This window comes from Puma concolor, unplaced genomic scaffold (assembly GCF_028749965.1).
Source record: "Puma concolor isolate L17-30 unplaced genomic scaffold, mPumCon1.1.hap2 unalloc_scaffold_22, whole genome shotgun sequence".
Taxonomy (NCBI): domain Eukaryota; kingdom Metazoa; phylum Chordata; class Mammalia; order Carnivora; family Felidae; genus Puma; species Puma concolor.
In genome coordinates, this window is record NW_028240228.1 from 14,457 (window position 1) to 26,948 (window position 12,492).

Below are 12,492 nucleotides of genomic sequence, written 5' to 3' on the forward strand. Positions count from 1 at the left end.
CGGGGGTGGGCGCGGGGTGGAGGGGGGAGGGGAGCAGTGGGCAGGGGAAGACACACACGTGGAAGAGCTTACTTGCACAGAGCCCACCAGTAAGCTTGTAGGTATGAATGCCATTGTTATTGTTTCAAAGCCAAAGGACATTCAGAGCCTCAAGGTTGAGGAACTGTGTTTAACCAGACATGTGACACTCACGTTCTTTCTCTTCATAACATTGTCTGACTGGATATTAACTAGTGTTACACAAACCCGACATGTTAATGGGCCTGAAAAAACGTAGAAGAATGGGCTGGAATAGGAAGAATAGGGGAGTTTCCAAGGCAGGAACAAAAACGCATGGCTCCCAGCCGCACCGCTAACTCCCTCTGACCTCCGTTGTGGAAGAGTTTGAATCTTCGCTCCCCTTTTCTCCACCTACTAACATGTTTATCTTCTGGCAACTGGTTCTCTATTTATCACAACGTGGTTCTTTTTTTTTTTTTTTTTTTCAAATTGAGATATAGAATATGCATAATAGAATATGCAACGTTATAAAGTATATAGTGCAATGGTATACTTTGATAGACAGTAATCACTGCTAATTCCAGAACATTGTCATCACCCCCCTCAAAAGAAATACCATACCCATCAGCCTTTACTCCCCATTCTCCCCTCCCCCCAGGCCCCTGGCAACAACTAATTTACCTTCTGCCCCTATGGATTTGCCTATTCTGGACATTTCATCGAAATGTGTGTCTAGTTTCTTTCACATAGCTTGTTGGCTTCAAGATTTATCCGGTTGTAGCATGTTTCAGTACTTCATTCTTTTTTTTAATGTTTATTTATTTTTGAAAGAGAGCGCCCACACAAGCGGGGAAGGGGCAGAGGGAGAGGGGGACAGAGGATCCAAAACCACAGAGCCTGATGTAGAGCTCGAACTCATGAACTGTGAGATGACGACCTGAGCCAAAGTCAGATGCTTAACCGACTGAGCCACCCAGGTGCTCCAATCACATTTTGTTCATCCATTCATGAGTTATTGGACATTTGGATTATTTTGACTTTTTGGCTCTTATGAATAATGCTGCTATGAGTATTCATGTGCAAGTTTTTGTGTGGTCATATGTTTTTAATTCTCTTGGGTACGTACCTAAGAGTGGAATTGCTGGGTCATGTAGTAACTCTATATTTAACCCTTTTGAGGAACTGCCAAACTGTTTTCCACAGTGACTGCACCATCTTACATTCCCACCAATGTATGAAGATTCTGGTTTCCCCAAATCTTGCTACCACTTATCATTGTCTCTCTGTTCGATCATAGCCATCTTAGTGAGTGTAGAGTAGTATCTCATTGTAGCTTTGATTTCTATTTCCCTAATGACCTAAGACATTGAGCATCTTTTCATGTGCTTATTGGCCATTCATGTATTTTCTTTGGCGAAATGTCTCTTCAAATCCTTTACCCATTTAAACATTAGATTATTTGTCTTTTTCCTGAGTTTTAAGAGTTCTTTATATATTCTGGATATTCTGGATACTAGACTTGTATCAGACATATGATAGTTTTGGGTTGTTTTTTTATTTTTAAATAAAGTCCAGCTTACCTATTTTTCCTTTGGTTTGTTGTGCTTTTTGTGTCATGTCTAAGAAACTGTTGCCTAAATCCAAGGTCATAAAGATTTCTCTCCTGAGAGTTTTATAGCTTGAGCTCTTCCATTTAGGTCTTTGACTCATTTTGAGTTAATATTTATATATGGTGTGAAGTGTAGGAATCCAACTCCATTATTTTGTATGGGGATATACGGTTGTCCCAGCATCATTTGAAAACACTAGTCTTCCCACATTGAATGGTGTTGGCACCCTTGTTGAAAATCAGTGGGCCATAAATGTGAGGATTTATTCCTGGACTGTCAGTTCTGTTCCATCAGCTTACATGTCTGTTCTTATGCCAGTACCACACCGTGATTACTGTAGTTTTGAAGTAGGTTTTGAAACCAGGGCGTGTGAGTCTCCCCATTTGGTTGTTCTTTGTCAAAATCGTTTTGGAGCCCCTGGGTAGCTCAGTTGGTTAAGTGGCCGGCTCTTGATTTCAGCTCAGGTCATGACCTCACGGTTTGTGAGATGGAACCCCGTGTTGCCATCTGCACTGACAGCATGGAGCCTGCTTGGGATGCTCCCTCTCTTTCTCCCTCTGCCCCTCCCCTGCTCACACTTTTCCCCACTCACACTCGCTCATGTTTGCTCTTCTGCACGGGTGTGTATGCTCGCTGTCTCTCAAAATGAATAGATAAACTTTTTTTTTTTTTAAAGATCATTTTGGGCTATTCTCGGTCCCTTGAATTGACATACAGATTTTAGAATTAGCTTGCCAATATTTGGAAAGAAGTCAGTTGGGGTTTTGATAGGGATTATACTGAAACCACAGTTCAATCTGGGGTATAGTGCCATTTTAACAATATTTTCCTCTGATCCGTGAACATGGCATATCTTTACATTTATTTCAATCTTCTTTAATTTCTTTCAACAACGTTTTGTGGTTTTTAGTGTGATTCTTGCACTTCTTTGGTTAAATGTTTTCCTAAGTATTTTATTCTTTTGAGTACTGTTATACATGGAATTGTTTTCTTAATTTCATTTTTGGAATAGTCATTGCTGATGTATAGAAATAAAGCTAATTTTTACATATCGATCTTGTGTCCTGTAACCTTGCTGAACTCATTTATTAGTGCTAAGGTTTTTTTTCTACATTCCCAGGAATATGTCTTGTGGTCTTCTAGTTACCCAGGAAGATGTTGGAGCATTTCAAAGTCCCTATGGACATCTCATTTCTCAGCTTTTCCCTTTTAGGCTTTTTGTTTAGGCTATTTTTTGTCTTGTGATCAATTGCCTCACATAGCTGCCAGATTAAAACATTTATCTATAATTGTTTTCAAAAAAATGCCCCTTGGGAAGAGGCTATTTTAGCACTGTGCAGTTCTCAGTGAGGTCAAGGGCAAGGCTTTCAAGTGAAGTTTTTTAGGGACCCCACTAGACAGGTAAAACAATGACAGTTTGTTCTTTGGGAATGAGGCTTTAAGGAACTTCAGCTCCATTTTGTTCCCCTGGGATGCGGGCAATTTTTAAGGCTATCATCAGGATGGAGAGCAGAGGTTGAGGACAAGTTAAAACAACAGAGCTCACTGTTCTTATAGAAATTAGTAATTTTTTCTTTAATACATGCTCTCCGGGTTGCTGCAAGCCCATTGGTTAAAATTTCCAAAGTTCTGAGAAAGTTGATTTTGACCATTTTTGCTAGTTGTTGTTGTTGTTGTTGTTGTTGCTTTTACGGAAGGATGAATTTTCAGACGTCCTTCCTTTCTCATTTTCACTGATTCACCTGTAACAGGGCTTTAAAATCTCTAAAGTCTCAGGGCACCTGGGTGGCTCAGTTAACTGCCTGACTCTTGATTTCGGCTCAGGTCATGATCTTGCGGTCATGGGATCAAGCCCCATGTCAGGCTCTGCACTGGGCATGGAGCCTGCTTGGGATTCTCTCTCTCTCTCTTCCTCTGCCTCTCCTGCACTCATACTCTTGTACTCTCTCTCTCAAAAAATAGAATAAAAAAATAAGAAATGAAATCTCTAAAGTCTCAATGATCACAGGCTAATTAAATACTTAATCATGGGAGATGATTAGAGGAAAGGAATAAAAGTAGAAAATGTAATTCTTAGAGAAGCTCTCCCAGATGGAGAGATGAAGTTCAGCAAAGTGTTTCTATATTTAATGCTCTCAAAGTTAAGTTTAAGGTAACGGCTATTTTAAACCCCCTTTTTTTCATACAATTTAAATACAGGCTTTGGAGTCAGAACTGAGTTCAGATTCCATCTCTGCTTCTTGACTGGCTTGACAAACTGGGACAAATTATACAACCTCTCTGTACTTCAGTTTCCTCACTTGTAAAATGGGGTAATGATGTGTCTATCACATAAGGTTATTGTGAGGTTTAAATGTGAAATGCTGATCACAGATGCCCCATAGCTCAATAGTATCGGTTGTGATGATTATCCTTATAATTTTGCAAAAGTACAGTGATGATTCTTGAGCAGAGTCAACCTAAAGGCAGATTTTCTTTTCTTTCTTCCTGTTTCCTTCACTTTATTTTTGCTGTAAAGAACTGAGAAGAAAATCTACTCAGCATTTTGGAATAAAAACTTGTGTCAAGCAGTGACAAAATGTTATTTATTCAACAAGCCTTCACTAAGTAACTAGTAAATAACAAGCACTCTGTCAGGCACAGGGACAAAAATGACAATAGAGTATGGTCCCTGCCCTCAGGGAGCTGGCAGTCCAGCAGATGGATAAGGAAACGGGATCATATGCCACCTAACAAAGGCTGTCATAGGAGAATGAATACAAATGGTGGGGGTATAGCTTTCACCATTTCCTCTTAGATTAATCCCTTTGTCTTTAGCCCCCAAACTGAGGAATTGGTCCTATTTTTGTCTTTAACCGGGTGTTTTAAACTGTGGAATTTTTTACATTTCTAGAGATAAAGGAAAAGCACCTAGAATTATAGAGGACACTAGAAACAGTATTTCCTACAGAGCCTGGGCTTCCTACCAGCATAGTCACTTCTAGGGTTTTCAGCCCAAAAAGTTCTTTGGCATATCTTTGCTTTGCTGTCCACGTAAAAAAAAAAAAAAAAAAAAAAAAAATTTTTTTTCTCTTTCTGTTCTCCACTTTATCGTCCAGAGAGCTGGGTAGTTCCCAAAGGAAGAGTGCTTTACAGATTCTAAGGGTGATTTATAGGCAAAGGCAGAAAATGATTAGTTTTAACCTTCCAGTTCCATACCCCCAAAATGAACATAAACTTTCATGGTAGTCATTACTGGAAATGCAGATCATTTTAATTCCATTGCATTTTTCAGAATTATCAGCCGTAACCCTCTGTCAGCTGTTGAAGATTCCTATCTTTTTAAGTTGCCAGCATTAAAATATTTGTAAGTATTGCAACAATCTCATGGCTCATGAGATGATTTCTGATCTTTTTTGTTGTCATCAAAAGATTAAGTATTTTGCGTTTTGGTTAAAAAGTCCTAATTTAAGTTTTAACTGGGTTATTGAAATAAGCATTATTAGCAAAGAAAAAACGTATATGGGCAAGATAGCCTGCAGAGGAAGGCGTAGTAGTGAAGAACACATAAGAGACATGGGACTTGCAGATGTAGGTAGAAATACCATTTATCTCAAAGTGGAAAGTGGAGTAAGGTGTATATTAAAAGAAAAAAAGACTAATCAAGAGAGGTGGATGCAATTGAGAATGAAAATGAGGATAAGAGTAAAAAGGATTGTACTGTTGAGCACCAAGGTGATTAATTTGATGATGCACATAAAATGTCTTCATTGGGAGTTTTCTGAAATTATTGTCCATAGCAAGAAAACTCTTGAGCTGACTTGACAAAGAAGCCAGAATTGAAGTAACCACATGTTGTTAAGTATCTTTTTAGGTACAGAATTTTTATCCTTGGGTTCAAATCACGCATGTTTGGGCTTTCTCCTTCAGAGACATGGGATCAACACAGGTGTCACTTACAACAGTTGAGAGCATCCTCATGATGACCCTTGAATTTGGAAACACTGTAAGTTGATTTTTCTTATGTGTATTTTCACTTAGTTGTTGATTTAGATTTGTTTTATTGTCTTCCTAAGTCAGATTTATTGAGGTATAAAATTTACTCTTTTTAAGCGTACAGTTTGATGAGTTTTGACAAACGTGTACTTATGTAAGCACCACCACATTTGAGACGTAGACCATTCTGTCACCCCAAAAGGCCCCTATGTGCCTTTGCAGCCAATCCCCTTTTGTCACCACCAGCCCTGGCAACCACCAACCTAATTTTTGTCCCTATAGTTTTGCCTTCTCCACAGTGTCTTATAAATGAAATCATACAAGGGGCACCTGGGTGGCTCGGGCAGTTAAGCGTCCGACTTCAGCTCAGGTCATGATCTCGCGGTTCGTGAGTTCAAGCCCTGCATCGGACTCTGTCCTGACAGCTCAGAGCCTGGAGCCTGCTTCGGATTCTGTGTCTCCCTGTCTCTCTACCCCTTCCCCATTTGCCCTCCATCTCTCTCTCTCTCTCTCAAAAATAAATGAACATTAAAAAAAATAAATAAATGAAATCATACAGTATGCAGTCTTCTGTGATTGGTTCCTTTCAGCATAATCCTTTTGAGATTCATCCATGTGTTTTTTTAACTTTTTTAACGTTTATTTATTTTTGAGAAACAGAGAGCATAAGCAGGAGAGGGGGAGAGAGAGAGAGAGAGAGAGAGAGAGAGAGAGAGAGAGAGACAGACACACACAGAACCCGAAGCAGGCTCCAGGCTCTGTCAGCGCAGAGCCCAATACAGGGCATGAACCTGCGGAACATGAGATCATGGCCTGAGCCAAAGTCGGTCACTTATCTGACTGAGCCACCCAGGCACCCCAGAGACTCATCCATGTGTTTGCACATGTCAGTAGTTCATTTCCTTTTTATTGCCGAGTAGTATTGCAGTTGTGAGGATATACCAGTTTGTTTATGCGTTCATCAGTTAATGGGCATTTGAGTTGTTTCTAGCTTTTTGGCCTTTATGAATAAAGTTGCTTAAAACACTTACATGCAGGTCTTCGTATGAGCATATGTTTTCATTGGGGGAGGGGGGGAGGGGGTAAAATACCTAATGGCAGGATTGCTACATCATATGCTAAGTGTATATTTAACTGTTTAAGAAACTGCTTACCTGTTTTCTAAAGTGGATGTACCATTTTGCATTCCAGCCTGCAGTATATGAGATCTTCTATCTATCCTTTCTTCTAATGTCTTGATCTATTTTTCATAAGGTGAATGTTGGCCTTAAAATTGAGTTGGGAAGTAGTCCCCTCTCTTCAATTCTCTAGTACAGTTTGTGCAGAATTGGCATTATGTTTTCCTTAAATGTTTGCTAGAATTCACCAGTGAAGCCATGTGGGCTTGAAGCTTTCTTTGTGAGAAAGTGTTAAACTACAGATTTTATTTTTGTAATAGTGCTACTTAAATTACATACTTATTTTTTGGAGTAGTTCATGTCTTTCAGGGAATCTATTTCATCTTGAAGTTATTGACATAAAGTATTTTATAATGTTCCCTTATTATCCTTTTAGTATCTGTAGAATTGTAGTGATGTCATTCCTCTCATTTTTGATATTGATAATTTGTGTCTTCTCTTGTCTTTTCTTGATAAATCTGGCCAGAAGTTTATCAGTTTTACTTATCTTCTCTAAAAAGTGCCTTTTCATTACACTGACTTCTCTATTTTTGTTTTCCTTTTTAAAAATTTCTGCTTTGATCTTCATCATTCCATTTTCTCTCCTTACTCAGTGATGAATTTCCTTTTCTTTTTCTAGTTTCTTCAAAGTGGACACTGGGGGGGGGGGGGGGGGCGCCTGGGTGGCGCAGTCGGTTAAGCGTCCGACTTCAGCCAGGTCACGATCTCGCGGTCCGTGAGTTTGAGCCCCGCGTCGGGCTCTGCGCTGATGGCTCGGAGCCTGGAGCCTGTTTCCGATTCTGTGTCTCCCTCTCTCTCTGCCCCTCCCCCGTTCATGCTCTGTCTCTCTCTGTCCCAAAAATAATAAATAAACGTTAAAAAAAAAAAAAAAAACTTAAAAAAAAAAAGTGGACACTGGGGAAGATGAATACTATATGAGCAACATCCCACATGTTGACATGTGTTTTCAGTTTCAGTCGGTACAAAATCGTTTTTAATATCCATTTTGACTTATTTGACCAATAGGGTTCCTTAGGAGTGTGTTGGTTAGTTTCTAAATATTTGGAGATTTTACAGATCTGTTAATTTGTTATTTAATTCCATTGTGGTCACAGAACAATATGTTGGATGACTGAAATCCTTTTAAATTTATTGAGGCTTGTTTTATAGCCAATGAATTCTGGTAATAGATGAGAATATGGTCTATTTTGATAAATATTATGTGCCCACTTGAAAAAAAATATGTAGTCTGCTGATTTGGTGTGGAGTATTCTATAAATGTCAACTAGGTCAAGTAGGTTGGTAGTATTTTTCAAGTCTGATGTATCATTACTCATTTTCTATATATTTTTTCTGTCAATTATTGAGAGAGGGATATTGAAATCTCCAACTATAATTGTGTACTTTTGTGTCTCTCTTTCCTATTCTCCTTAATATATTTGGAAGTTCTATTATCAGATACATAAATTTTTAAGTTATGTCTTTTCTATTAGTTGACATTTCTATCACAATGGAATAACCTCATTTATCCCTGGTAATATCTTCGCTTTGAAATTGACTTTGTCCTATAGTAAATATAGCCACTCAAGGTTTCGTTTGATTAGTGTTAGCAAAGCATAATTTCTTCCATATTTTTAACCTACTTATATCTTTGTATTGAAGATGAATCTTATAGACAGCATATAGTTGGCTTTTGCTTTTTTATCCAGTATGACAACTCTATCTTTTAATTAGGTGATTGCACCATTTATAGTTAATGTAATTATTTATAGGATTACATTTAAAGCTACTGTCTACTCTTTCTATGTATCCCATCTGTTCTTTGTTTCTTTTCTTTTTCTTTTTCTTCCTGCTCTTGGGTTGATTTAGTACGTTTTATTATTTTTTGGTGGGGGGATAAATAGTTACAACTCAGGTTTTGTTATTTTAGTAGCTGTTTAATGGTTTGTAGTGTTCATGTTTAACTTATCACAGTCTATCTTCAAATGATATGATATGATTTCATGAATAGTATAAGAACCTTACAATAAATAGTGTACTTCCATTGTTCCCCTCCTGACCTTTGTGCTATTGTTTTCATACGTTTTACTTTTAGCACACCATATTATTTTTTTTGTTTAAATAGTCAATTATCTTTTTTTATTTTTTATTTTTGAGAGAGACAGAGTGCAAGTGGGGGAGGGGCAGAGAGAGAGGGAGACACAGAATCTGAAGCAGGCTCCAGGCTCTGAGCTGTAGACACAGAGCCTGATGTGGGGCCTGAAATCACAGACTATGAGATCATGACCTGAGCTGAAGTCAGATGCTTAACTGACTGAGCCACCTGGGTGCCCCTCAATTATCTCTTTTATTGAAGTATATATAGATCATGTAATATTAAATTAGTTTCAGGTGTACAACACAGTGATCTTTTATATACATTATGAAATGCTCACCACAATAAGTATATTACAGTATTATTGACGATATTCCCTATGCTGTACTTTTCATCTGGTGACTTATTTATTTTATAACTGCAAGTTTGTACCTCTTAACCCTTTTCACTCATTTTGTCCATATCCCTAGTTTGTTCTCCATATTTACAAGTGTTTTCTCTTTTTTGTTGTTGTTTATTCATTCATTTGGTTTTTTGTTTATTTTTTGTTTATTTTTTACCTTGTTTTATATTTTATTTTTTATTTATTTATTTTTTTAATATATGAAATTTATTGTCAAATTGGTTTCCATACAACACCCAGTGCTCATCCCAAAAGGTGCCCTCCTCAATACCCATCACCCACCCTCCCCTCCCTCCCACCCCCCATCAACCCTCAGTTTGTTCTCAGTTTTTAACAGTCTCTTATGCTTTGGCTCTCTCCCACTCTAACCTCTTTTTTTTTTTTTTTCCTTCCCCTCCCCCATGGGTTTCTGTTAAGTTTCTCAGGATCCACATAAGAGTGAAATCATATGGTATCTGTCTTTCTCTGTATGGCTTATTTCACTTAGCATCACACTCTCCAGTTCCATCCACGTTGCTACAAAAGGCCATATTTCATTTTTTCTCATTGCCACGTAGTATTCCATTGTGTATATAAACCACAATTTCTTTATCCATTCATCAGTTGATGGACATTTAGGCTCTTTCCATCATTTGGCTATTGTTGAGAGTGCTGCTATAAACATTGGGGTACAAGTGCCCCTATGCATCAGTACTCCTGTGTCCCTTGGATAAATTCCTAGCAGTGCTATTGCTGGGTCATAGGGTAGGTCTATTTTTAATTTTCTGAGGAACCTCCACACTGCTTTCCAGAGCGGCTGCACCAATTTGCATTCCCACCAACAGTGCAAGAGGGTTCCCGTTTCTCCACATCCTCTCCAGCATCTACAGTCTCCCGATTTGTTCATTTTGGCCACTCTGACTGGCGTGAGGTGATATCTGAGTGTGGTTTTGATTTGTATTTCCCTGATAAGGAGCGACGTTGAACATCTTTTCATGTGCCTGTTGGCCATCCGGATGTCTTCTTTAGAGAAGTGTCTATTCATGTTTTCTGCCCATTTCTTCACTGGGTTATTTGCTTTTCGGGTGTGGAGTTTGGTGAGCTCTTTATAGATTTTGGATACTAGCCCTTTGTCCGATATGTCATTTGCAAATATCTTTTCCCATTCCGTTGGTTGCCTTTTAGTTTTGTTGGTTGTTTCCTTTGCTGTGCAGAAGCGTTTTATCTTCATAAGGTCCCAGTAATTCACTTTTGCTTTTAATTCCCTTGCCTTTGGGGATGTGTCGAGTAAGAGATTGCTACGGCTGAGGTCAGAGAGGTCTTTTCCTGCTTTCTCCTCTAAGGTTTTGATGGTTTCCTGTCTCCCATTCAGGTCCTTTATCCATTTTAAGTTTATTTTTGTGAATGGTGTGAGAAAGTGGTCTAGTTTCATTCTTCTGCATGTTGCTGTCCAGTTCTCCCAGCACCATTTGTTAAAGAGACTGTCTTTTTTCCATTGGATGTTCTTTCCTGCTTTGTCAAAGATGAGTTGGCCATACGTTTGTGGGTCTAGTTCTGGGGTTTCTATTCTATTCCATTGGTCTATGTGTCTGTTTTTGTGCCAATACCATGCTGTCTTGATGATGACAGCTTTGTAGTAGAGGCTAAAGTCTGGGATTGTGGTGCCTCCTGCTTTGGTCTTCTTCTTCAAAATTACTTTGGCTATTCGGGGCCTTTTGTGGTTCCATATGAATTTTAGGATTGCTTGTTCTAGTTTCGAGAAGAATGCTGGTGCAATTTTGATTGGGATTGCATTGAATGTGTAGATAGCTTTGGGTAGTATGGACATTTTGACAATATTTATTCTTCCAATCCATGAGCAGGGAATGTCTTTCCATTTCTTTAAATCTTCAATTACCTTCATAAGTTTCCTATAGTTTTCAGCATGCAGATCTTTTACATCTTTGGTTAGATTTATTCCTAGGTATTTTATGCTTCTTGCTGCAATTGTGAATGGGATCAGTTTCTTTATTTGTCTCTCTGTTGCTTCATTGTTAGTGTATAAGAATGCAACTGATTTCTGTACATTGATTTTGTATCCTGCAACTTTGCTGAATTCATGTATCAGTTCTAGCAGACTTTGGTGGAGTCTATCGGATTTTCCATGTATAATATCATGTCATCTGCAAAAAGCGAAAGCTTGACTTCATCTTTGCCAATTTTGATGCCTTTGATTTCCTTTTGTTGTCTGATTGCTGATGCTAGAACTTCCAGCACTATGTTAAACAACAGCGGTGAGAGTGGGCATCCCTGTCGTGTTCCTGATCTCAGGGAAAAAGCTCTAGTTTTTCCCCGTTGAGGATGATGTTAGCTGTGGGCTTTTCATAAATGGCTTTTATGATCTTTAAGTATGTTCCTTCCATCCCGACTGTCTCAAGGGTTTTTATTAAAAAAGGGTGCTGGATTTTGTCAAAGGCCTTTTCTGCATCGATTGACAGGATCATATGGTTCTTCTCTTTTTTTTTTTTTGTTAATGTGATGTATCACGTTGATTGATTTGCGAGTGTTGAACCAGCCCTGCACCCCAGGAATGAATCCCACTTGGTCATGGTGAATAATTCTTTTTATATGCCGTTGAATTCGATTTGCCAGTATCTTATTGAGAATTTTTGCATCCATATTCATCAGGGATATTGGCCTGTAGTTCTCTTTTTTTACTGGGTCTCTGTCTGGTTTAGGAATCAAAGTAATACTGGCTTCATAGAATGAGTCTGGAAGTTTTCCTTCCCCTTCTATTTTTTGGAATAGCTTGAGAAGGATAGGTATTATCTCTGCTTTAAACGTCTGGTAGAACTCCCCTGGGAAGCCATCTGGTCCTGGACTCTTATTTGTTGGGAGATTTTTGATAACCGATTCAATTTCTTTGCTGGTTATGGGTCTGTTCAAGCTTTCTATTTCCTCCTGATTGAGTTTTGGAAGAGTGTGGGTGTTTAGGAATTTGTCCATTTCTTCCAGGTTGCCCAATTTGTTGGCATATAATTTTTCATAGTATTCCCTGATAATTGTTTGTATCTCTGAGGGATTGGTTGTAATAATTCCATTTTCATTCATGATTTTATCTATTTGGGTCATCTCCCTTTTCTTTTTGAGAAGCCTGGCTAGAGGTTTGTCAATTTTGTTTATTTTTTCAAAAAACCAACTCTTGGTTTCGTTGATCTGCTCTACAGTTTTTTTAGACTCTCTATTGTTTATTTCTGCTCTGATCTTTATTATTTCTCTTCTTCTGCTGGGTTT

General features: G+C 38.4%; 1 protein-coding gene and 1 long non-coding RNA gene across 5 annotated transcripts in view; both read left to right on the forward strand.

The window, feature by feature from the left end:
* Positions 1-12,492, forward strand: part of LOC147571536 (leucine-rich repeat-containing protein 37A2-like) — a 33,266-nt gene that overhangs the window by 10,268 nt on the left and 10,506 nt on the right. For all 4 annotated transcript variants that reach the window (XM_086696266.1, XM_086696263.1, XM_086696265.1 and 1 more), the window contains 2 exons: positions 4,885-4,956; positions 5,520-5,595. In XM_086696266.1, coding sequence (XP_086552392.1) covers positions 4,885-4,956; positions 5,520-5,595 — 148 coding nt within the window. The remainder of the gene's footprint in view (positions 1-4,884; positions 4,957-5,519; positions 5,596-12,492) is intronic.
* Positions 28-2,665, forward strand: LOC147571538 (uncharacterized). Its single transcript, XR_015247305.1, has 2 exons — positions 28-1,780; positions 2,402-2,665. It is a non-coding gene; the product is annotated as an uncharacterized LOC147571538 (long non-coding RNA).